The sequence below is a fragment of the Lithobates pipiens genome, unplaced genomic scaffold, assembly GCF_037356315.1.
Source record: "Lithobates pipiens isolate NorthernLeopardFrog02 unplaced genomic scaffold, aLitPip1_a1.2 Scaffold_27, whole genome shotgun sequence".
Classification (NCBI taxonomy): domain Eukaryota; kingdom Metazoa; phylum Chordata; class Amphibia; order Anura; family Ranidae; genus Lithobates; species Lithobates pipiens.
Genome location: NW_027507788.1, coordinates 154097401 through 154124221, shown reverse-complemented (window position 1 = coordinate 154124221; position 26821 = coordinate 154097401). Strand labels below are relative to the sequence as shown.

The window sequence follows — 26821 nt, the reverse complement described above, 5'->3', positions numbered from 1 at the left end:
CATGTATGTGAATTAATGTTTGGCCAGCATGTGTCCTCCGACTGGGCATGTATGGACTGGAGGCTTCTTCCCTTCTCTGTATGTGCCTGTGTGGTTGGGCGGCGCCCAATGGGATAACGATCTACAGCTGCCTGTGAGCTGGGGCAGATATAAATAGTTCATGGGAACACCTTCAGTGTGGTTTGTTTATACCTGGGGGAGGCACTGGACTGTATGCTGCTATGGGTAAGCTGTTGGGCAATGGTCATCTTATGCTGCATTGCTCTAATTAGCTGCTTGAGCAATATCCTGATGCCTTTTTCCTCTTTGTTTTTCTTTTTTACGTCTATCCTCGCAGCTTGTTTAAATATACCTATGGAACCTATATAGTTCTACTGACTGTGGGCAGGTATAGGAGAGTTTGATTCAGTTTGGAAGGAATATATATTTGTCCATATGGATTATTGTTGAAGCTCCTGTTACTGTAGACTGAAAACAGGTGAAAGGATGTTGGTTGTTCAACCCTTCTCCTGTATTACTCTCCCCTTTAATTATCTTGATACTTATGGTGTATCTTGCTTCCCTGGTGAAACATGTGAGTTTGTATCTATATATCTTTATGCATTCAAGTAGATCTTATATATATATATATATATATATATATATATATATATATATATATATATATATATATATATATATATATATATATATAAATCACCTATTTGAATGTTCAATTTGGCTGCTTTTTGTATAGTAACTGGGATTAACCACTTGCTTACTGGGCACTTAAACCCCCCTCCTGCCCAGACCAATTTTCAGCTTTCAGCACTGATGCACTTTGAATGACAATTGCGCGGCCATACAACACTGTACCCAAATGAAATTTTTATCATTCCCCCCCCCCCCACAAATAGAGCTTTCTTTTGGTGGTATTTAATTACAGCTGGGAGTTTTATTTTTTGCTAAACAAACAAAAAAAGATGCAAAAAAAATATATAAAATTTTGCAAACAGGTCATTTTTCTCCTTCATTGAAATGCGCTGATGAGGCGGCACTGGTGGGCACAGTTAAGATGGGCACTAAGGGCCACTGATAGGTACTACTGACAGATGGCTCTAATAGGTGGCACTGATGGGCACTGGTAGATGACACTGATGGGCACGGATATGTGGCACTGGGGTGCAGCACTGTTGTTAAGGCAGATTGTAGGCACTGTGGGCAATGATGGGTGGCACTGATGGGGGGCACTTTTTTATTATTTAGGTGGCACTGGCAGTGGGCAGGTGGGCACTGATAAGCTGGCCGTGATCGGGACTGATGTCCCGATCACGGCCACCGGTGATCAGCTTTTTTTTTTTTTTCTCCTCGCGCTGTCAGCGCAAGGAGGAAAAATAGCCGATTACCGGCTCTGTTGTGTCACATGATCAGCTGTCATTGGCTGACAGCTGATCACGTGGTAAGGGGTAGGGATCGACCCCTTGCTCCAATCCGTGTCCAGGCGAGTCTCATAGACTCGCTGATCACAGAGCGCGCCGCCGCGCAGGCCGCTCGGGCATGGGACGCCGTCAATAGACGTAGTCCCGGCAAAGCAAGTCCGCGCTGTAGCCGTCATTCGGCTATAGCGCAGATCTCTAGTGGTTAATATGCTGACTATTGCAGCCCTACACATGGTTGCTATCTGTATCTGATGTGTGTATGTCCTCTGGATATAGCAATGTTTGAAAGTTGTGTGAGGTGCTTGGGGTTTTTTGGTGTGGGGGGTTTTATCTTTTGATAGTGAGACCTGTACCTTCCTACTACCCCCCAATTGTGTCTTGATGCACAGGGGCTCACTGCTGTTTATTTAATGTCAACTCTCTTGTTTTGTGTGGTGGGGTGTGTGTTTGTGTGTGGGTTTTTTTTTTTTCTTTTTTTTTAGGCCCCTTTCACACGGAACAGATCCATGATGATCTGCCCCATGAACATCAGCTTGCTCAGCGGGGATCGCTCTGTTTATCCCCGCTGAGCTGGAGGATGACAGGGTGGTCCCTGCACGCTGCGCCTTGTCAGATCTCCGCTCTCCTCTATGGGGGATCAGATGAACACAGACCGTCTGTCCGTGTTCATCCCATGCGCTCTGCAGATGGATAGAAAAATAGGATTTTCTATCCGTCTGCGGAATTGGACCATAGCGGAGACGGACGATATCGGGTTCAACCGCAGACACCCGCTATGCCATAGGGATGCATGTATGTCTGTATTTCATCCGCAAATGGATGGATGAAATATGGACATACAGTCCTCATGTGTGAAAGGGGCCTAATTCTATTTTTACTTGACCTATTTGATATGACTTATTGTTAATCCAATATTTTTGCTTTATATCATTGTCCAAATTAGGGCCCTGTGGCCCTTTACCCCTTCTTTCTTCCAATCAAGTTTATGCTGATTTGGCTTTAGGAGTGTTTAAATTTTATTTATTTTTTCCCAGTTCTTGGTAATGTCACTGGTGTGCCATGTTTTCTCCACTTGATGGTGGTCTTCACTGTGTTCCATTGTATATCTAATGCCTTGGAAATTATTTTGTACCCTTTTCCTAACTGATACCTTTTTAACAATAAGATCCCTCTGATGCTATGGAAGCTCCCTGCGGACCATGGCTTTTGCTGTAGGATGTGACTCAGAAAATGTCAGGAAAGACCTACTAGAACAGCTGAACTTTATGTTGGGTTAATCAGAGGCACTTTAAATCATTTACTAACTGCTATTTAACATGACTTTTAATGTGATTGTTTAATTTCTGAACACAGCTATATCCCTAGTTATAAGGTGTACACTCCCCCCTCCTAAAAGATTTAAGTTTGCTTTTCAATTGAGTTATACAATTTATAGGTCACGTTAAATGTGGGAAAAAGTTCTGAAATGATTTATATAGTACATATATAAATTGTCCACTTACAAAGAAACAAAGGGTCTCATTTTTATCATGGGCGTATTTTAAATTATCAACCAAAAATCCTAAAAAACACATGACACAAATGTTATAAATTTAAGTTGCAGTTCAGTGAGTAAAATAAGTATTTGATCCCAAGCAAAACATGACTTGGAACTTGGTGGAGGTAAGTTGGTGACCAGGTTTGCACACATCTCAGGAGGTATTTTGGTCCACTCTTTACAGATCTTCTCTAAATCCTTAGTTTCTTGGCAATTTGAAGTTTGATTCCTCTATAAATTTTCTGTAGCGGCGACACTTTTGACAAGGTGTCCGCTATGTACAAATTTTAGTTTTTCCTCAGAACAGTAAAGGGGTTCTGAGGGTTGATTGGGCAGGTTTAACTTTGGCCTCAGTTTGGCTGGGCTGTGTTGGGGTTCTGCCTGGTCATGTGTACAGTTAGGTACACATGACAGGACCAGGACCAGAACCAGGCCTGGTTGGACGCTTTGAGTATCAGAATTCCCCTGGAGCCAATCAGTGGGTGCGTTTGGCCCCGCTGAGGAGTCTGGGGAAGGGTATTTAAGAGACTGAAGCCACGTGTTTGGGGTTGTTCGTTAGGCCAGAACTGCCTGTCCCTAGACTGGGGTAGCCCCGCGAGGGGGCCCGGTCACGGGAGCGCGTGCCGCTCCACAACATGGTCAGTTTGACTAGACCCGCATGGTCTGGGGTAGGGATCCATCTGTTCCCGAGTCTTGGAACTGGCTGGTCCGAGGCACCGTAACTGAGGGAGGATTCAAAGCTTCCGGGTGTGCTCTCAACTTGAAGGGGCAGTGCAGCTTGTGTAAGCAATCGGAGGAGGACTCTTTGGAGGAGTGCCAACAAGCTGGCATCCCAAGAAGTGCCTGGTTGCTGGGTTGTCAAGGACACTAACGAATCCATGCTTTTCCAGTACTGCCAAGGAGACAGAGAACATTCCAGGTACTGAGGAAAGGTTCCTGTTCACTTTTGGTTGCAAATTTATTGAAGGTCAGACTTTGCAAGTTCCAGATTAAGGTGCTGACTGCCATAATCTCTGTCTAGAGATTTGTTCAGCTTTGAAGTGCCCAGGTGCGGGGCTGCTCTCTGGGTTGCACCAGGGCCATCTTTAATGTTGATTGGGCCCTGGGCAAACATTTTCTTGGGGCCCCCAACCGCTATTAGACATATAACAAATGGCAGCAAGACCCAAATCAGTTTACTGCAGCAGATCAGGCAGCAATTGCAATTGGTTGCCAGATGATACAGCATATTATTACTGATCACTGACTGGTTGCTAGAGGTTACAACACATAATTTCTGCTTCCTCATTCATTGCTAGAGGTTACTGCTCACTGCGAATCTAATACAGGAGATGACCAGAGACTGCGAATCTAATACAGGAGATGACCAGAGTACAGGAGGTGATAAACTAAGTAACCATTTAAAAAAATTTCATAGCAGTGTACAGCTATACTGTTCATAAAAAAACAGGTTAGGGTTAATAGAAGTCATCAAGCAGTCTATGGGGGAATGACCTACCTAGCCAGTCAGGCTCACCACCCACTCTCATTGATTCAGGGGTCCGGGGGCGGGACTCGCAAAGGTCCGGGGGCGGGACTCGCATCTCTCCTACTCCGATGTCAGCTCCGAGCATACAGGCTGCATGGGCGGGGTCAGAGCGGCAGTGGAGCTCCCGGCCCTGCCCCCATCCCTGGCCGGGGAATACAGCAATTTATTTCTGCGCTCGGAGGGGTTATCATGGCATGGTTGGGGCCCCAATTTGCAGGCAGCGCGGGCACAAGGGACAGCTGCTTTGGCGGGCCCCCCACAATGACAAGGCCCAGGGCAGTTGCCCCTTTTGCCCTGCGTTAAAGACGGCCCTGGGTTGCACTAGAGACTTTCTAATGATTAGCAGTTCAAGATGCCTTAGTTTCTTCACCCTTCCCCTCTGTTCCCATTCGAGACTGTATTAGTTGGATGTTGCCCCTGCAAATAAAAACCTTTCTAAAGGACTTTTATGGTGTCCACATCCAAAAGTCGTTGGGTACTAACCCTGGGAACCCCTAGACATGGAAGAACAAGCCAAGTGGAGTTAACCGGTAAGCCCAAAAGTCCAGGCCACCCCATTGAGGGTTATGGCTGCTACATTTCTATAGGATTAAGATGAGGAGATTGGCTAGGACACTCTGTGACCTTAATGTGCTGCTTCTTGAGCCACTCCTTTGTTGCCTTAGCAGCATGTTTTGGGTCATTGTCATGCTGGAAAACCCATCGATGACCCTTCATCAGTGTTCTGGCTGGTTCTCATCCAAGATTTTTACAGTACATGGGCCTCGTCCATTGGCCCCTCAATGCAGTAAAGTTCACCTGTATCTCTAGCAGAGAAACAGCCCCAAAGCATATGGTTTCCACCCCCGTGCTTGACTTGATGGTGTTCTTAGAGCCCAAACATCCCTCCTGTATGTACAACAGATTTGATGACAGCTAAAGGATTCTTTCATGTAGAGAAAAGATCACACAATTTAGGTATCAAGACGATTGGAGACCCATCAGATTTAAAATTGCCCTGTCTCTACCCCCAAGACTGGCCATACATTATACAATTTTCTTATTCCATTTCCTTTAGATTTACTTTCAACTGTGTACTGCAAGGGCCTGCCGAATTTTATACAAACTGAACTTGTTTAGGGTTGACCTCATATTATATGGGTTTTGGGAACTCTAAAGGAAAATTGTACGAGAAAATTGTATAATGTATGGCCAGCCTTGGGTAATGTTGAGACCTAGAAACTGTTGCATTTCATTACCTGTTTGAGGCCATGTAGTATCTTTCAGAGCCTACAAGCACTCTGAGAACTAATGGTCTTCCACCCTGAGAACTTATTTTCTCCTAAGTCAGTCACCTTTGTCTGACACAACAGAAGTCTTGACTGATTTAATTTATGACCCTTGTCTGCCAAAGTTTTTAATAGCTGCAATGTGTCTTCTTTGCTGCAAGGAAGTATTACATAATAGCAGTGGTCATCAACATTGTCGTTAGGGCCCACTAACAGGCCAGGTTTGCAAGATAACTTAAATATATAAATGACAGGTGATCATTTGCTGCTCAGTGATTGCAATATTCTAGTCTGCATCTCCCCAAAATGCATAAAACCTTTCCTGTTGGTGGGCCCTGAGGACAGGGTTGTTGATCACTGCTCTAAAGCACAATCACCCTAAAGTGGTATTAAAGTTTTTTTTTTTTTTTTTTTATTTATTTATTTATTTTTTTTGACATGTCACTTACCTGCTCTGTGCAGTGGTTTTGCGCAAAGCAGCCCTGATCCTCCTCTTCTCAGGTGCCTTGCTGGTGCTCCTGGCTCCACGCCCTGCTAAGTGCCCCCACAACAAACGGCTTGCTATGGGTCACCTGAGCAGGCTCTCTCGAGCCAATGCTATGTCCATTCAGAAACAAAGGGGCGTCACATCCCTGCCCCTCTTCTCACTGGCTTTGATTGACAGCAGCAGGAGCCAATGAGGGAGAGTTCCTGAAGAGCCGAGAGTGCACATCGCTGGATTGTGATGGGGCTCGGGTAAGTATTTGGCTTCTGCACACAGCACCTTCAGCCATTTTCTAGGAGTTTATTGCTTCAACTCTCCAGCTAAGACGACTTGGTAAACATTCATACGTGATACAGTAGGTCCCTAATCATTGGAAGTGGTGGTGAAATACTATCTCTCCTTCAGGAATTATGTGCCATGTCCCTGTCACAGCCAGTCTATTAATGCCTGTAGCTGTTAGTATGATACACAAGAACACAAGACGAGCAACAAACATAAGAACTATATCACTTTCCCACACAAAAATAATATAAAATCACTCGCGCAAACGAAAAATGTAAAGCTAGAAAACACTGGGTTGCTACTGCTTTTAAATAGTCTATGTGCTCATACACCATATATAGTATGTGATTTGTAGTGAACAGGACCTGAGCTTATGCTTGTCTACCAACTATTATAAAAACCTCAAAAGACCATTGCCATGTGCAATGTGTCAGTTTAGTGCAATCGGTCTCAAAGTGCATGTAAACCATTAAAGTGCATAAAGTCCAACAAATTCCAAAGTGACTGCAGCTATTTGTATTCTGATGAAGATGCCTTTTAAACAAAGGGGTTTCATGCATCCACAACTACTCTACATTGTTTTAATAGTATTTTATTAAAGGACTGCAATGTTTTTGGCCACAAGGTGGTGATGGTAGCAATAAAGGTGTTAAAACCAGTGTTAAATTCATTGACTAAATTAACACTATTTTAGTCAACTAAAATATGACAAACAATTCAGATGACTAAAATGAAACTAAAATTAAAATGGCATTTTAGTAAAAAGACTGGCTAAAACTAAATCAAAAATTTACATCAAAATTTAACACTGCTGGGCATTTCTAAATTGGCAACACAATGCCATCCAGAGCCTATAATGGTACATTAAAGTTTAAACATGTAGTGCACTATTGCACTACTGGCTAAAGATAAGTAAGGGCCATCTATTAAGCTGCTGAGAACTTAAGAAGGATTTTTTTTTTTGCACTTCTGTTTATGAAAAAGCAATTTTTTTTTTTTTTTTGGTGTATGAAACTGGGTTTTATTTATAAAGATGCTATATATCAGGACTAGATCTGTGTCTGTAGTGCATGTTCAAACCTTAATACCATAAATAATATCTTATTAGATTTGTACTCAAGAAGTATATAATTAGTTTGGAAATTCTAGAGAAATGTTTAATGCCTTCTAATTAAACTAAACCCATTAGATTTTAGTAGACTAAAATGACAAACTAAAACAATTCAGATGACTAAAATACAGCTAAAACTGTTTTTAGTCAAGACTATGACTAAAACTAAATCAAAATTTGATGTCAAAATTAACACTGGTTGAAACATATGTTTTTAAAAGTGTGTATTTAGAATTGTTTTATTGTAGATTTGGTACTTTTAATTGTAAGAATTATCTGCCAAAGGATTAAAAATGTTTGGTCATATGTTTACATTTTGCCCACCTTAAGTATCGTCCAATTATGAATTGACGTGTAATGTATAAATTTGAAGCTGGCGCAGATGGCCATGCTTCCTGATGTCCTGGATATGATGAAACGCATAGAGACGGGGACTTCCAGTTACCACATCACTTCTGCTTAGTGGAAAGCACGCTGACTCCAGGGAGGCATGGAGCAGTGGTGCACTCTCTTCACTATAAGTATATTGCTTTCCCAGTTCTTTCCCTAACTGTTCCCCTCATGTGTATATCTTTTTAGGTACCCAATCTAATGAGGTATCTACTCTTAGATAAACTTTGGCCTGCGAGGCTCCTGCCTAGACCCGTGACTTCCTCTCACTGATGGTGAGGTAGTGCTTTACCAGCAGTGGTCCATCATAGCAGTCATGCTGCCTGGTGGAAGCTATTCAACCCATGACCCCTTCTCACTATAATACAATTAACTTATGACTAGTGAGGTCTCCTCATCCTACTATAACACTAGTGAGGTATCCAAACACATTTCTGTCCAGACTTGCTTGAATACCTAACCAACCTACCCTAACCAGATCATGGCTCCCTGGTCACAAGTGCTAGTGTTGGCAGTGCAAGCTCAGTGTCTGCTTACCTTATATTGATGCTGTCACCCACTGGCAGTCTATACCAAGTTGCCCATCTCCAGAGAGGGTTCCAAGTACTAGAATGTACCCTCCTGGCTGGCTCGCCAAGCTGATGTAGAATAGACCTAAGTCTAAGTAGGAGGAAATAGTAGGACATCCGGAGGCACTTTGAGTATGATGTACATACAATAAGTCCTGCAGTAATTTAAATAATCAATCTGTATATAAAAACATTTCTGCTATACCCCGATTGGGCAGTCATATATTTATCTAACATGCTATTTGCTAACACAGTTGTATTTCACCATAATTATGTTATATTGGTAATTCTTGGTAATTCTTAATCTGGACACACTAGTAGAATTGCATTCAAAATTTTCTCCCTTCACCTTTCAGGACAGAACCTTGGAGAGGGCGTAGCTCCACCTCTTCACAGGAAACACTGCATGACAACGCCCCTTTTTAAAAGTAGCTGCTTTCACCATGCTGTCAGTTTTAGTGTTTCCTCTGCCATGATGGAAGCACTGCTGGGGAACCAACGGGGTTGCGCTCTCTGCAGGGAGAGGGTTTTGGCAGTACCTTCAGATTTCATGCCCCAGCCCAGCACCTTCCCGCATGTGAGGGGGTATTCTGGGGTCCCTTCCTTCGCCGGCTCACAGGAGTAATTGACTGCTTGAGATCGTCCGCCCATGGTGTTCGGGGGCGAGAACGAGCATTCCATGCCAGGCCTCGGCATGGCGGCGTCTAATCCCGGACGGCGAGTGATGCCAGTTCCGGTGGGCAAAGGCTTCCGGCGGGGCATAGCAGCGATTGGTTCTGGCTGCTGGAATGCAGGAGGAAGGGGCGGGTATTCTGGCCGGGACTTCCTTTTGTTTGGCACATGGAGAACACCATTCAAAAGCACACAGGCAGTGGCTGCAACGTTTGTTATGGAGGAAGAATCGTCGGCAGCTATGGCAAATGCAGGCGCCCAGGTTCCCGGACAGTCCCAGGTAGGAGATCACTGGGGTGTGTGTTTTTTTTTTTTTTTTTTTAACAAAAACCTGCAGCTGTCTGCTTTGGTGTAAATGTTCCATTAGCAGTTCAGCAAGGAGTGAGACTCTGGGCACTTAGGGTGTTGGCTGTAGGTGCTATCAGTTCTCCTTTTTAGAGGCTATAGCTAAAGAAGGACCTTGAGGTTCTTTTGTTCTGTTTCAGAAAGCTACTGCCAAGAAAAAATCCTTTAAGGGACTCTTGGCCCAAACCCCTGTGCAGATCCTGCATTGCAGATTTAGTAAGAGTCCTCATAGGAGTGCAAGGAGCTCTTATCTTTTGTAAGAAAAATAGCGGAGGCCCTAGGGACAGTGCGTTCCCTTGTGAAAAAGCGTGGCCAGAGTTCCATCCAAGAACAGAGCTCAGTCCCGTCTCCCTCCGTCCACTTCCATACAGGTGGAAAGTGAGTCTGAGGAAGAAAGGGAAAGCATTCCTCCCTCAACCATTGATTCTGAGTAGGAGGAGGAAGCCAGATCTAGATACAAACTTTCACTTGAGGGGGTGGATGATCTACTCAAGGCAATTTATACTACCCTGGAGATCCAGGCAGAAAAAACCCAGCTGTCAGTACATGACAAGATGTACCAAGGGCTGGAGGAGATTAAACAGAGTCTTCCCTGTGCATAAAGTTTTAACAGACACTATTAAAAAGGAGTGGAAGGATACAGAAAAAGGGCAGTTCTTCTCTAAAGCCCTTAAAAGGAGGTTTCCTTTTGAGGAAAATTAGGAATTTGTGTGGAATAAAAACAAAAATAGATGCTGCCTTTTCACAAGTGTCTAGGAAGACTGATTTAGCCTTTGAGTATATGGGGATTCTCAAAGATGCGATGGACAAGAGGGCAGATTGGCTACAGATGAATCCCAGGCTCTCTTCAGTAGCTTATCTGAAACCCACAATGGCAGCTACAGTTGTAGCTAGGAATTTGGAGTGTTGGCTAGACCAACTTAAGAATCAGGTGGTAGCAGGTACCTCCAGAAAATATATATTGGAGTCCTTCCCTACATTGCTTAAGGCTGTCAAATATATGGCAGATGACTCTGCAGAGTCTATCAGGATATCTGCCAGATCCTCAGCGCTTGTTAACTCGGTGAGAAGAGCCCTCTGGCTAAAGACTTGATCAGGGGATTCGGCTTCTAAAGTAAAACTGCGGAATTCCCTTTTCAGGGGATCTGATGTTCGGGCCAGAACTGGAGACTATCCTTGACAGGACTGCAGACAAAAAACTTTCCCACAGAAAAAGAACATGGCGCAGCAGTTGAAGAATTTTCGTCCTTTTTGACAAACCGATAAGGAGAAAGACCAGACAAAGAAAAGACCCTGGAATCCTCAGAGGAAGAGGCAGAGGGTACTTTTTAGAAACCCCGAGTCATTTTTTAGGGGATTGCTATCTCCCAGTAGGCGGGAGACTTCAGGATTTCTTGCCAGTTTGGGAAGAAACGACAAGTCCATTTGTTCTGGGGTTAATCAAACAGGGTTATCAAGAATTCTCAAAGTCCCCCAAGTTGGTTTTACATCACAAACCTGCCAAGGGATCAGGAGAAGTCTCTGGCTATGAAATCGCTTCTACAAGAGATGATGCAACAAAGTCCTCTCCCAGGTTCCAAAAGGTCAAGAGGGGAAAGGGTTTTAATCCCATATTTTTCTGGTCAAAAAACCATCAGGAAAGTTCCGCCTGAATCTCAACTTGAAGGTTCTGAATCTATCCATAAAATACAAAAAATTCAGGATGGATACTATTTTCTCGGTGAGGAATTTACTGATCCCCAAGTGTTACATGGCTTCCATCGACTTGAGAGATGCCATATTCCAATAGCACCCCCATCACAAAGTTTCCTGTGCCTTGCAGTCAATCTAGGGTAAGGGGAGGTTTGGAATCTGCAGTTCTGAGCTCTGCCCTTTGGCCTTTCCTCCTCCTAGAGTATTCATGAAGGTGATGGCAGAAGCCTTGGGGCCGCTGAGGCTGAAAGGGATTCCAGTAGTGCCCTATGTGGACGACCTGCTACTGTTTGCCGACTCAAGGGGTCAAGTAGAAGTCAATCTTCAAATAACTCAAGCACATCTAAAGAGTTTAGGTTGGCTTCTCAACCTTCAAAAGTCAAACCTAATACCATCTCAAAGGGTAAGGTTTCTGGGGTACGAAGTAGATTCATTAGAACAGAATATTTCTGCCCCAGGAGAAAATGGAGAAGATGCAGTCAGTTCTGAGAGCACTTCAATTCAACTCAGATTTCTGTAAGATAAGCCATGTCGGCTCTGGGCCTGTTGACAGTGGCATTTCCCTCAGTACAGTGGGCCAGGTTCCATGCTCATCCACTGCACATGGATATCTTGAGGAATTGGTCATACCAGGAACCTCTGGAGAAGAAGTTCTTCTTAGGGGCAAGAGCAAAAAGGTCGCTCTGGTGGTGGAGAAACCAAAGAAACATCTCAAAAGGGCTTCTCTGGTCCTTCCTGGTAGCCAGAAGACTGACCACAGATGCCAGCGCATGGGGTGGGGAGCCCACCTAGAAGAACAAACGGTTCAGGGGGTTTGGTCCAAACCAGAGGCAAGAAGGTCTTTCGAATTGGAGAGAGTTGAAGGCTATTCACCTAAAGCCTTTTCTCCTTCCAGGAAGTTCTAGTGAAACAGCATGTCCAAATATTGTCAGACAATATGACAGCATTATTATATTTAACAAAGCAAGGGGGCACAAAAAGCAGAACCTTGATGGAGCTAGCTTACCAAATCCTGAGATGGGCAGAGAAGAAGTTGGCCTCTCTATCCGCAGTCCATTTGAAGGGGATAGAAAAACACCTTGCCAGATATCCTCAGCAGGAGAGAAAGGAAACTGAGTGGTCTCTAAATATGGAGATAGTCTCGAATAATTCGTGTAGATGGGGTTCCCCTCAGGTGGACCTCTTTGCAAAAGTACCAGACTTCTTCTCCCTTAAGAGGCAGGATCAAGCTCTCGGAATAGATGTGTTGGCCCACAAGTGGGACTTCCAGCCAGGGGCGGACTGACAACTCATGGGGGCCCCCAGGCAATCAGACATTATGGGGCCACAAAGACATGTTTCTATTGGCTGAGAAGGTACTGGAGAGGCGGGGCAGCTTTAATCTTGGGATTTTTAGACCAGAAGGATGTCAGTAAGGGACATTTCAGAGACAGATGTAAAAAAAACAAAAAACATTTTTACACTTTCCCTGGTTTTACTGAGGCTGGCACCCTGATGGGGGGGCACGGGGCCCTCAGGCAGTGCCCGAGTGGCCCAATGGTCAGTCCGCCCCTGCTTCCAGCTGTCTTGTGCTTTCCCCCATTTCAGCGGATTCCAAGGGTGTTGGTCAAATTCAGGCTGGAGTCCATGGAAATAATCTTAATAACTCCTTATTGGCTGAAAAGACCATGGTTTTCAATCTTGATGAACCTCTCAGTGAAACCTCAGAAGTTGCCAATCAGGACAGATCTGCTGAGTCAGGGCCAAATCCTCCATCCAGATCTAGCTTATCTAAATTTAACAGCCTGGTTTCTGAAGAACAAATCTTAAGACAGAAGGCCTTTTTAGAGAAATGTGTTACTACCCTTCTTGCAAGTAGGAAAAAAGTGTCAGATATTTATTTCAAAGTCTGGAAGGTGTATAATACCTGGTGTTCCAGAAAAACTTTAATTTGCTTAGTACAATTTTGGTTTTGGAACTTCTGCAAGAAGGATTGAAGAAGGGGTTAGCAGCAAGTACGCTCAATACGCAGGTAGCTGCTTTATCAGTTTTTTGTTTTAGTTTTTTTGGAAAGGGCCCTGTCAGGGTAACCTTTTTTAACAATCAATTTTATTTTTTTTTATTTTTTTTGGGCTATGGCTAAAGTAAAACCTAGACCTATTTTCGCAAATGGGATTTACCTTTAGTTCTTCAAGGACTAAGACTGCGTTTTGAACCTCTAGCAGGATCATCGTTAAAGTTTTTGACGTTCAGAACTATTTTGTTAGTGGCAGTAACTTCTGCCCATAGAATCAGTGAGTTACAAGCTCTATCAATTAAAGAACCCTTTGAGATGTCTACCAGATAGGGTAGTCTTAAGGACAGATCCAGCCTTCCTGCCGTAAGTGGCTTCAGCCTTTCATCGTACACAGAAGATCATTCTCCCTACATTTTGCCCTTTACCTTCGGGGCCAAGGGAAGAAGCCTTCCATACTCTTGATGTCAGGTGTCATCTTAACTATTTGGAGATAACAAAGGACTTTAGAAAATCCATCTTCACTCTTTGTTTTAATGGCAGGTATTCACAAGGGATGTAAAGCTTCCAAAAGCACCCTCGGAAGATGGTTTAAAACAAGCTATGAAAGACGCATACACCTTTTTTGGGTCTGGAACCTCCAGAAGGGATTTTGCCTCATTCAACTCGAGCAGTAGTGGCATCATGGGCAGAAAGAGCTGGGGCATCTCCTGAGTAAATTTGCAAGGCTGCCACATGGTCCAGTTTTTCAGCCTTTATAAGGCACTACCACTTTCAGCCTCGGACCAATCCTTTTGGTAGGAAGGTTTTACAGGCAGTAGTCCAACCCTGAAGGAAGTTGTTTGTTCTCTCCAAGGTGCTGTCCTGAAAGGCGAAGGGAGAAAACCTTAGTTAGACTTACCAGTGACTGTATTTCTATGAGCCTTTCAGGACAGCAGCCTACTTCCCTCCCTAGGTTATTATGTATAATTATAGGGCTTGGTAACTGTCTGCTTATATTTTTCCAGCATGTCGGAGGATTTCTCGGTAACAACTGACGGCATGGTGGAAGCAGCTGCTTTTAAAAGGGGCGTTGTCACGCAGTGTTTCCTGTGAAGAGGTGGAGCTACACTCTCTAAGTTGCTGTCCTGAAAGGCTTGTAGAGATACCGTCACCGGCAAGTCTAACTAAGGTTTTTCACTTTAAGAATGTTTGACTTTCTAACCATTAATGGGTTTAAATCAATTCAATAAAATTTCAAAGAAGCGGAATAGAACCTTTGTTGATTGCGGCTGGGTTCACACCGCTGCACGGAGAGGCTCACAGCAGGTGTTCGATGCGTCTCCATTCAGCCTGAATTTGTCAGAATTTGGACCTGAAATGGGTCAAAAGACACGACTCCTGTGCAAATCACACACGAGCCACTGTGGAGACTTGTGAACCGGCTCCACAGAGAGCCAATCACAAGTGCCTGACATGCAAATACCCTGTTTCCCCAAAAATAAGACCTAGCATGATTGTTGATCATGGCTACAATATAAGCCCTACCCCCCCCCCCCCCCAAATAAGCACTAGTTAAAGTCCTTGTAGGTCTTATTTTCCGGGTAGGGTTTATTTTTGGGGAAACTGGGTAGGGCTTATTTGGGGGGTAGGGCTTGTATTGCAGCCATCACGACAATCACACTAGGTCTTATTTTCGGGGAAACGGGGTAGGATGCAGAGAAACCAGCATACAATTCGCAGTAGTATGAACCCAGCCCAAATTTCTAACCGTGAATGTGGTTGGTCAGAAAATTACTCATTCCAAAAAATGTTAAAAGCTAGGCAGAACAGGAACAGAATGCTTGTTTACACTAGCATCTCCCCGTTTTTTCCTCTCCGTGAGGCGATAGCGGGTATGCCCACAGACATAGAGTACGTGGGACCTGCTGTCGAACTCATGGAGCTCGCAGCGGGCGCATGTGCCCGCTAGCCAAGCCTCGCGAGATCCTGTACAATATGATTTCGTGCAGCGGAGCCAACCTGCCACAGTAAAACTGTGGCGGCTGGTCCGCAAGCAGTTAAACATTCGACAAGTTTTTGAATGTACTGAGAATTTTCATAGAATATTTGAGCGAATGTTCATGCCCAAGTTTGTTTAGAAATCCTATAAGCATATGGTCAACTTTAGACTGATATTGCTATTTTTCCACTGTCTTGAAATGACTCCTATGGTGAGACATCTTGTACTATATACAGAACATAAATTTGGGGTTTCTGCATCACATAAGCACCCCCTTGTATTGCTACAAAACACAATGTAATAACTGGGCATACAGATGGCCATATTGTCTTTAGCCACCATTTTTCCTACAGTAGTGTCAGCCTATCGTCTGAAATTCATATAGAAGTTCCCAGTCACTGGTTGCATACTATTCAACATGGATATCCTGAAATATTGTGAAACAAGCAAAACCTGAGCATTTCCACAAGCGCTCAGATATTTATCTGCTCTATTACTCAGACACAAAAGATTAAGGGAAATCAGCACACATCCAACGGCTGTTTTACATGAGTTCACGGGCTTTGTCAAGACTTATTTCTGCTGCAATCTATCCTGTCCAGTCTGTGGGTGTATCCAACTTGGCACTAATTCAGCTCTTTAGAATCTGAAGGGTTAATGCACCTGTACTATAATGACATATATTATACCATCAATTCCTTCACCCATTGCATTGCCTGGGTTAATTTGGACAACCAGTCCCAAATGTGTATATACTAAAATCTTATTCTAACTCCTTACCATTGTCTAAAGTCCTTCTTGTACATTATACACCTTATTAAAGGGGGGGGGGGCTTAGAAAGGAAAGGTGACAACTCTTGTGAGTTTGCCGGGAAGGGGGATGAGTTATAAGAGGGCCAATTGGAGGTGTGCCTCTGTGTCTGTTTGAATCCAGGAAGTGAACGGGCAGTAGCTTCAGCTGCCCAGTTAAAATGATTGCAGCCAGACTTGGTGGAGGGAGATTTCTGAAGCATATTTGGCAAGTACAGAATCCGTTTATATAATATGCAGAGTGGTTGGAGGGAAGCTTCAGAATGGCAAAGATGTTTTTATTGGATTACGTGAGCAGACTGCAGTTCCTCTTTAACCACTTCCCGACCAGCGCACGCTGATGTCCGTCGGCAGAATGGCACGGGCAGGCATATTGGCGTACAGGTACATTCGATCTTAAATGCCGGCCCGCCATCGCGAGTGCCCTGACGGCGGCACGCTCGTGTGCTGGTCGGGGCCCCCCTGAGTCCGGTCGCGGGTCCCGCGGACTCGATCGCCGTGGGCATACCCGCGATCGTCTCGCGGGACGGCTGAACTGGGAGATGCCGTTGTAAACAGCATCTCCCCATTCTGCCTAGCAACAAGTGGCGCTGATCTCTGCTCCATGTGATTAGAGCAGAGATCAGTGTTCACTAAAAGAAAGCTCGGCCCCCAACAGTTAGTAACACACCCCTAGGACGCTTAACCCCTACACTGCCACCCACTGGTTAACCCCTTCACTGCCAGTGTCATTTACACAGGAATCGCTGCATTTGTATAGCAGTGATTGCTGTATAAATGACAATTGTCACAAATGTCCGCTGTGTCCGCCATAATGTCGCAGTAACGATAAAAATCACTGATCACCGCCATTACTAGTAAAAAAATAAAATAAAAAAATTTATAAAAATGCCATAAAACTATAACTTTTGCGCAAATCGCTTATTGCGATTTTTACCAAAAAATATGTAGAATACTTATCGGCCTAAACTGAGGTGAAACGTTTTTTATATATTTTTGGGGGATATTTATTATAACAAGTATAAAATTATGCAATTTTTTTTTTTCAAAATTGTCGCTCTATTTTTGTTTATAGCGCATAAAATAAAAACCGCAGGGGTGAGCAAATACCACCAAAAGAGCTCTTTGTGGGGAAAAGGACGTCAATTTTGTTTGGGAGCCACATCGCACAACCGCGCAATTGTCAGTTAAAGCGACGCAGTGCGAATCGCAAAAAGTGGTCTGGTCTTTGGCCAGCAAAATGATCCGGGGCTGAAGTGTTTAAGCTTTTTTTTTTTAAACAGCCATTTTAACGTTGTATCTCTTTATGGATTAATCATGTTTTCCAGGTGTAATGTCTTTAATTTGGTCTTGCTTTGTAATTGTAATAGTGTCCACACTATTTCTGCCATAGTACCGCTATTTAACCACTTAAGCTGCTGATACCAACCATTACAGTATAGCAAGGCTCAAAATTTCAAGTCCTGAGCTACTAGCCAGGCCTCTAGGTTACTCGCCACCAGTGCTTCACTCAATCCCTGCCCCGCCCCTAATTCTGCCCATAGACACGCCCTCATAAATTCTCATGAAATTGCACTTAAAGAAGTAAACCCTGATGGGTTTTACTTCCTCTTTGTTTCCCTGCAAAGATAAAGCATAATGGGCTACTATGCAATGCATAGTAGCCCATTATATGTCACTTACCTGACACAGGAGGCTGCGATGTCGCCGTTGTCCATCTTCCTTCTGGGTATCATGATGTGATTGGCCGGAGCCACGATGACGTCACTCCCATATTTCTTGCACCTACAGGTAAGTCTTAATCTAGGTTTACTTGTAGGTAAAAGTGGTCTGTAAGGCCGCGTACACACGCGGGGACTGTTCGCTCAACTTTGTCCGTCAAACAGTTTCAGTGGACAGTCCGCTCAAAATTAGCATGGACGGACTTGGCCACACACGACGAACGAACAGTCCGCTGAAACCGTGTGCGATGACGTGAACGGCACGTACGACGGGACTAGAAAACGACGTCCTATACACTGCAATGCAAACTTCGGCGTGTAAATCCTTTCTGAGCATGCGCGGAACTTAGTTTGACGAACAAGCCTACACACGAGGGGACTGTTCGCTGAAACAAAGTTTCAGCGGACAGTTTTTCGGAATTTCCGAAAAACTTTGTTCAGCAGACTGTCCGCTGAAAGCCCACACACGAGCGGACTGTCCGCCGAAACACTGTTCAGCGGACAAAGTTGAGCGAACAGTCCCCGCGTGTGTACGCGGCCTAAGGGTTTACAACCACTTAAAGTTGTTAATATTTATGCATAAAACATTTAATCAGTGTAGCCACACTGTATGCCTATGGCAGCCTTGTCTGGGCAGAGGAATGCATGGCTGGAGGAAGAGGAGAGCCGTGGGATAGCAAGCTGTTACTGCCGCTTGCATTATAATTATCGCTGCTCTGCTCAACACAGCCCCGCCTCCTCCTGACCAGGTCAGGAGGAGGCGGGGCTGTGTCAAGCAGAGGGGTGACAATTCTAATGTAAAGCGGCGGTAACGGCGTGCTATCCCGCTCTCCTCGTCTTCCCCGGGGCGATCACTGGGAGAACGGCTCCTGATCAACCCGTGAAAAACAAAGACAGAACATACCATAGCTCAACTCATCAACCAGTCTGCTAACTCACCAAATTAACCTGTCCAACAGTATGCGTTTAAAAACAGGGGGTTTAGTTGGCACACGTTTGAAATTTGCAAACGCATGCATAAGCTGCAAGGCCTCTTCACGGCACCCTGTGTATGCTTGCAGTCCTAACGGTAATGAATTTGTTTATAAGCGTCTCTACAATGGAAGCCGCTTATAAACATAAATTCATTAGAATTAGGACTGCAAGCATACACAGGGTGCCGTGAAGAGGCCTTGCAGCTTATGCATGCATTTGCAAATGTGTGCTAACTAAACCCTCTGTTTTTAATGCAGACTGTTGGCCAGGTTAATTTGGTGAGTTGAGCTATGGTATGTTCTGTCATTGTTTTTCATGTGTCTGCCCCTCCATGTGCTCCTTGTTGTGAAAGCCAGTTATAGGTGGGGGCAGGGAGCTTTTTGGTTTGTTCCCGATCAACCCCCAACCCACCAGCGGTTCTCTTGCCCAGCTAGCAAGCCCTAATTTTCCACTTGCAAAATGCGAGTAGGCGAGTGTTTAAAATTTTGAGGGCTGCAGTATAGTGTCTATAGCTGCATAAATTCCAGTGTATATACCATAGTTGGTAAGGTTTGTTTGTGAGTCCAACCTGTGTATTTGTCAATAGTAAATTATATATTCCTGTATGTCGTCATTAAGGTGCCAATCTAAAATGTATATGTGCTCCATGCTGATACCACTGCTTGTGGAAGAGAATACCACACCCTTACTGCTCTGACAATAAAGAACCCTCTATGCCAGACTCATTCTTTTCAACACAGAGGAACCCTCGAAAAAGTTCTCCGGTCCCAGGGAACCCCTGCTAAAAATAAGAAATCTACAACTGATGATACATTGGTGTGATGGTCAGTGGGAAGGAACGCTCCTTATACTTGTGGTCATTATGAAGAATTGCCTCCTTACAGATGGCTAAAAAGATCAATGGTGTCGGTGGGAACTTATCCATGAGGCAGCAATTGCCCAATGCTGGAGGAACCCCTAGCAACCTCCTGGAGGAACCCTAGAGTTCCACAGAACCCTGGTTGAGAATCACTGCTCTATGCAGTTTAAGGTTAAACCACATTCTCTTCTAATTTTAGTGAATGGACGCATGTCTTTTATTTATACCAAAGACATGTAGCAGAATACATTTTTTTTTTTTCCCTGTTTTATAACAACAAATGAGATAATATAGGGTTTTTCTTTCAAAAATTTTAGTCTTTTGTCATTTCTATAGCAAAAAATTATCAAATAACATCAAGAGTTCTATTTGTGTGAAAAGTTATAAAAAATTTCACATGCGTACAGTGCTGCATGTCCACTTAATTGCCAGTTAAAGTAACGCAAAAAATGCCCTAATCAGGTAGGGGGTAAAACCTTCCAGAGCTCAAATGGTTAATAGAATTTGTGAAATGTTCAGAAAGAAAACAAAACTTCAAGGGTCCATTCAGATGTCCTCTGCATTGCATTACTGACTGCATGGTAATGTATGCTATCCTGTGCATAAAGGCAGCCTTTTCATTAAAATGGAATGGTAAAACACCACCATGCAGTATTTTTTCTGGTGCAACACACCATAGTGTATGGTACAGTTTGGCCTCAGTGCCACCCCCATTAGATGCCCGATTGACTCCTGAGATCCTGAGCCAGCCACTCCCACCCCTCTCCTGCTTTTCGCTCCAGTGAGACAGTCACCGATCAGAGCAGACCTGAGCAATCGGTCACGTGATCGCTCAGGCTTGAAGCTGGTGGGAAACATCTGTAGTATCTCACTAATGTTGCAGCCCTCTACTTGACTATGTATAGGGGGTGTTTTTTTTTTTTGTTTTTTTTTGTTTTTGAAAATGTGCTCTTCAAACAAGCGTTAGCACTGTTACAATTTTTATTTTCCCGCTCTCCTTAGGTTTGAAGTATTTCCAAGAGAAACAAGTGTGCATTTCCGAACATGAAAGCAAAGAATGCATTGCACCTTTATTTCAGACTGTACAAGAAATTCCACAACCCATCCCAACCAAAATTACTGGCACAATCCCCAAATGGATCCAGGGTAGTCTGCTGCGAAATGGGCCAGGAAAATTTGAGTTTGGAGACTACAAGTGAGATCAGTATTCTAGATCTGTTTTATAGAGCGTGGCTTAGGATTTGTTATACCAATGGTTTGTTTATGCTTCTACTGTATATAGAGGTTATGCGCTAAATCACCGCACATCTAGCCCACTGTGATCTAAAACTTTAAGGCTAACTAAGTTCACCTTATTAAAAACAAATAATAAATGCGCATCTTTTTGCAGATAAAAATTGTGCATTTAAAAAAAATTAGGATCCTGTAAAGCATTTCCCACTATCGGCAGATTGTGGTGCAATGCATGGCTCCTGCAGATTGTCTGGCTGAACCTCTTATGGGCAGGCAGTTACTGATTGACAGGAAGATCAATCAACTACTAGAACACTCACCAGCGCACTCTTAGTTCGTTGAGAGCTACAAGCCGTCAGCTGCAATGGTGATGGTTTTCTCATTCACAAAACTCTGAATGAGGTGACAGAGGCGAAACCCCACACAGCTGCCCCCCCCCCCTTTTTTTTTTTTTTTTTTTTTTAAATTGTTACAGCAAGTGCAGGGAGAAGATCACCTGGCCCACTGTCACAATGGGGGCTTGGGATGGGAGGCAGGCCCTCATTAACATAGGTGCCTGGAGCTGCAGCTCGAATAGCCCCTAACTTCATATAGGCCCGGCTGCCAAAAAAGAACAGGTCTGGGAGACTCATAAGAGGGAATGTTTACATGTACACTGTATGCCCAGCTCTATATGGGGGGGGTTTAATAGTCATGACACGCTTCCCCTAACCTGCACTATATTCACACCCATCAGCACCTGACTTGTACCCACCCAGCACACCATTGGCAAATCAGGAAGCGGCAAGGCAGAATGCCCGCCCATATTCTGTCCTGCTCCTATAGATAAGTGGGTTACCAGAGGCAAAAGCGTGACTGCACTAGGCTAAAAGTGCTATAGCCAGCATTACATTAATGTCTAATTTTCTCCCTCTGTATGCCCCATTAGAGCCTAACTTGCACCTCCTAGCTCCCTTTCCCTCTTCTCTCACTATAGCTGAGAAACCCCATGCACCACCTCTAGAATCGGATCACTGCCCCTAGAATTGAATATAGATGGAGATTTCTTGCCGCTTCCTGATTTGCTAAAAGTCCTTAGAGGCGGTGCTCTAGTTTTAGAGGTGGTGACTGGGGTATGACTGCTACAGGGAAAGGCTCAAAGGAATTCTGTAGGGAGAAAATGGACACTAATGGGGTGCAGGGTGCCAATATTCTAGGCTCTAATGGGGAGGAAGTTGGGATGCATGTCTGGTGCCTTATTGGTGTCTAAATGTTCATCCTGGAAAATTGATCCACTCAGACTTCCTCTTACAAATCTGTCCAGCTTTAGACTTTTTCCCAAGAAAAGCTTAAAGTGATTGTAACCCAAAAAAAAAGCTTGTTCCTTTTTAAAGCACCATATACAGCATAGTGCTTGTGCGGTGTCATTTGTCCCTCTCTATGCTGTAATACACCTGGTTGATCCTGCCTGTTCCTGTGTCCCTCTTAGAGTGCTGACCACAATAATCGGGGGCTGCTGATCCATATTCTGGTCGGTTTATGTACTTCTGTCAACCTGCAGTTCCCTCCCCCACTTGTCAGCTTGGGAGTGTATGTGAGCAATCTCCTCTCCCGGTCCCTCCCGCTGCTATGGCTGTAAAATCACTAAAGTCAAATCTTGGAAGCCCCTCTGTAACAGAAACATACTGTGCAATATCTGTATTTTTTTTTTTTTTAATTAACCACTTGGGATCCGCGCTATTGCAATAGCGCGGACCCACATTTTCGGGACTACGTCTATTGACGTAGTCCCGGTTACGAGCGGCCTGCGCGCCCCCTGAGGGGCGCGCGCGGCGCGCTCTGTGATCGGCGAGTCCGTGAGACTCGCCTGATCACCGATCCGTGTAAGGGGTCGATCCCGACCCCTTATCACGTGATCAGCTGTCAGCCAATGACAGCTGATCATGTGATAAAACGGAGCCGGTAATCGGCTAGTATTCCTCCTCGCGCTGACAGCGCGAGGAGAAAAAAAAAAAGCCGATCGCCGGCGGCCGTGTTCGGGACATCAGTCCCGATCACGGCCAGCAATGTAAAAGGACACCTGCCCCCTGCCAGTGCCCACCTGCCACCCGCAGTGCCATCCTGAAATAAAGTAAGTGCCCCCCTGTCAGTGCCACCCAGCAGTGCCCATAGTGCCCACAGTGCCACCCAGCAGTGCCCACAGTGCCACCCAGCAGTGCCCACAGTGCCACCCACAGTGCCACCCAGCAGTGCCACCCACAGTGCCACCCAAAATCTGCCTCAGGTGCTGCACCCCAGTGCCGCCCATCAGTGCCCAGCAGTGCCGCCCATCAGTGCCCAGCAGTGCCACCTATCAGAGCCACCTATCAGTGCCACCTATCAGTGCCCATCAGTCCCATCTATCTGTGGTGCCACCCATCCGTGCCACTTATCCGTGCCACCCATCCGTGCCATCTTATCTGTGCCCATCTTTGCCCATCAGTGCCGCCTTATCTGTGCCTATTAGTGCCGCCTTAACTATGCCTATCAGTGCCCACCAATGCAGCCCATCAGTGCCCACCAATGCAGCCCATCAGTGCCCACCAATGCAGCCCATCAGTGCCCACCAATGCAGCCCATCAGTGCCCACCAATGCAGCCCATCAGTGCCGCCTAATCAGCGCACTTCAATGAAGGAGAAAAATGACCCGTTTGCTAAATTTTATAACAAACTATTAAAACATGATTTTTTTTTTTTTTTTTTTTTGCATCTTTTTTTGTTTGTTTAGCAAAAAATAAAACTCCGAGCTGTAACTAAATACCACCAAAAGAAAGCTCTATTTGTGGGAAAAAAATGATAAAAAATTCATTTGGGTACAGTGTTGTATGACCGCGTAATTGTCACTCAAAGTGCATCAGCGCTGAAAATTGGTCTGGGACTGAGGGGGGTTTAAGTGCCCAGTAAGCAAGTGGTTAAGCAGTAAAATGGCTATTTCAGAGCACCGCTGTGCGCTCACATGACCTCCGGCAACTCTCCTTCTCTCTTCACCAGTAACGTCAATGGGGAATCTCGGCTCCTCCCACTGTAGTCCTCAGATCGGGGAAGGAGCATGTCGGGAGGTCATGTGAGCACACAGCAGCACTCTGAAATAGGGTATTTTGCTGCATAATATTTAAAAAAACAAACATACACTGCACAATATATCTTTCTGTAACAGAAGGTCAGGCAGATACAACATAAATCAATAAAGTTCTGTATTCATTAAATGCAGCTATTTGTACCGGAACCATTCCTGATATCAGCCTAATCCCCTGTACAGCTAAACTCCAATTGGAAAGAGGGGCGGTGGTGGAAGCCAATCAGGTGTGCTGACAAGGAACACACTGACAGAATAAACGGGAAGACTAATCAGTATGCTGCTGCCCCTCCGCTATCTAATTACAGGATTGATGGAAGGTGACCTAACTGTATTGCTTAAATGCAGCAGAGAACAGTCGGGACACTAATCTGTATGGGGATTGGACCAGATATCGCACACCAAATCCACCATTATATAAATCTAATTTTTATTATAGCCATCATGAACTCCTGGAAAGCAACGGCTATCAACTTTGTTAGAACTTTTATTTACCTTTTTAATAAGCCTTAAAAAAAAAACATGTCTGAACCAATCCTTATGGCTAGGTTCTTTCCATACAATTTAACTCTCCCAGGAACTCTGTTGGGGCTCCATCAGGCAATATGGAGCTGCCATACTGCTGCTGACTTACCTGCAAGCTTTGAGTCCAGCACTACACCAATCCAATTCCAGCTCTCAAGACTGCCTGGATGGAATTAAAAATCCATTGAAAGATAAAACTGACATATACCTAATTCATCTGTGTAGTGCACTGCCTTAAGGGCCACAGATGAACTGGGATCCCCATCTTGCACAGCCAAGCACACCAAATTTCACAGGCACTCCAGAGTCAGAGAATGGTCTGTGACTTTGTTTTGTTTTTTGTTGGAGGGTTAATAACTTGGATAGGGATGGTAGGTTATGGGATGCTCAGAACAACAAACTTCAGGGACACTCTTCCTATATACAGTGTCTATATACAGCTCCACTTCTTCCTCCAGCACCCGCTTGTTTGCAGAACCAAGCTGGATCACTGTGAAAATCTGACAGTTGATTAGCCAGATTAAAAGCAATGGCCCATTACAGGCAGGAACCCGAGGCCCCTTGGTTGTGTGGTTAAAAAATGAGTGTGCAGCTTGTATCACTCCTGTGGCTACTGATCCCACCACCACTTATCCATGCACTGCCAAACCACCTGACTGCAGCTGCCCCTTTCGCTAGCCCTCTAGGTTAAACTTTTCCACCACAGTCCTCCCAACTGACACTCGCCAGCCCACCCGGCTGACTCTCAGATCTCCCAGGAAAGGGATAAAGACTTAAGCATACTGCCTTCTTCAGGAAGAACTGGCTGCATGTGGCAGTCTCTCCCACCTTGTAGGTCCCCAGTAGTGCTGACCTGCTCCCGCTGTCCTCTCTCCTTGCTCCTGTGCCTCTCAGGAAAGGCTTCCTGTTTGTTATGGCAGGATCCTTTCAGAACCTGAGCCCCGGCCCAAGGTCACCCCCCCCCCAGACTAGGGGGTGCCCCTGAGGGCCACCGACGGCTTCCTCAGCACTACCGTGCTTTGAAAAAGTATTCATACCCCTGGAAATTTTTCACATTTGTCATATTGCAACCAAAAACTTAAATGTATTTTATATGATAGACCAACACTAAGTCGCACATAATTGTGAAGAGGAAGGAAAATGATAGATGGCTTTCAAATTTTTTTTTTTTTTTTTTTTTTTTTTTACAAACCTGAAAAGTGTGCCATTCATTTGTCCCCTTTTACTCTGATACCCCTAACTAAAATCTAGTGGAACCAATTGCTTTCAAAATTCACCTAATTAGTAAATGGCATCCACCTGTGTGCAATTTAATCTCAGTATAAATACAGCTGTTCTGTGAAGCCCCTCAGACTTGTTAGAAAACCTTGGTGAACAAACAGCACCATGAAGGCCAAGAAACACACCAGACAGGTCAGATACAGTTGTGGAGAAGTTTAAAGCGGGGTTAAGTTATAAAAAACACATCCCAAGCTTTGAACATCCCATGGAGTATTGTTCAATCTGTCCAAAAATGAAAAAAAGTATGGCACAACTGCAGACCTACCAAGACATGGCCGTCCACCTTAACTGACAGGCTGGGCAATTATAGAGGAAAAGAACATGCTCACATAGCCACATCTGTAAATCAAGGGAATAAACAAAAGAATAGTAAACCTAGGACGGACTTTGAAGGCGTAGGAAACAACAAAGTATGACAAATTTATTAGAAAATAACAAAACGTGAATGAAACATTCAAAGAAAAGTAAAAATTGTATACTAATACATAATGTACAGTGAGCCCTATTAGTGGTGCACGCCACAAATCTGGCCTTCATGGAAGATTGGCAAGAAGGCCATTGTTGAAGGAAAGCCATACAAAGTCCTGTTTGCAGTTTTCAAGAAGCCATGTGAGGGGCACAGCAAATATGTGGAAGAAGGTGCTCTGGTCAGATTAGACCAAAATTGAACTTTCCCAAGTCCGTCTTTCAGGACAGCCAACATAGAGAGACCCTGGCTCCTCCCCTCTTAGGAAACACTGCCTTCAATTTCACAATTTAAGTCTCATCCTCCAGCCGTCCCCTCAGTTATGGTGTTTCCTCCGGTGGGGAGACACCGCTAAGGAACCTTAGCTAAACAGTTGGGGAGGCTGAGGCTATATTTTCTAGAGTGGAGGAGACAGTGGTCTCTCTGGCTCCTCTCGGCAGTCCGGTCGGCTAGGGAGCTGAACGCTCGTACTGACTGTTTCCCGCGCACTCCAAACTTTGCTTGGGGAAAGCAAGAAGTTTGGGGAGGTCCACCCGTTCGTTTCGCCCAGTGGGGCCCTGCAGCAGGATGTCCTAGGTCCCCCCTGT

General features: G+C 44.7%; 1 protein-coding gene across 3 annotated transcripts in view; it reads left to right on the top strand.

Annotated features, from left to right (window-relative positions):
- LOC143934244 (carotenoid-cleaving dioxygenase, mitochondrial-like) overlaps positions 1-26821 on the top strand; it is a 160611-nt gene that overhangs the window by 42636 nt on the left and 91154 nt on the right. Inside the window, exons 1-2 of one of the 3 annotated variants that reach the window (XM_077457684.1) lie at positions 202-225; positions 20638-20830. The exons of 1 other annotated variant lie outside the window; for it this stretch is intronic. In XM_077457684.1, coding sequence (XP_077313810.1) covers positions 222-225; positions 20638-20830 — 197 coding nt within the window. In that variant the 5' untranslated portion in view covers positions 202-221. Of the gene's footprint in view, positions 1-201; positions 226-20637; positions 20831-26821 lie in introns of those variants that run through there. One more of the 3 variants, XM_077457683.1, reaches the window with a different exon arrangement.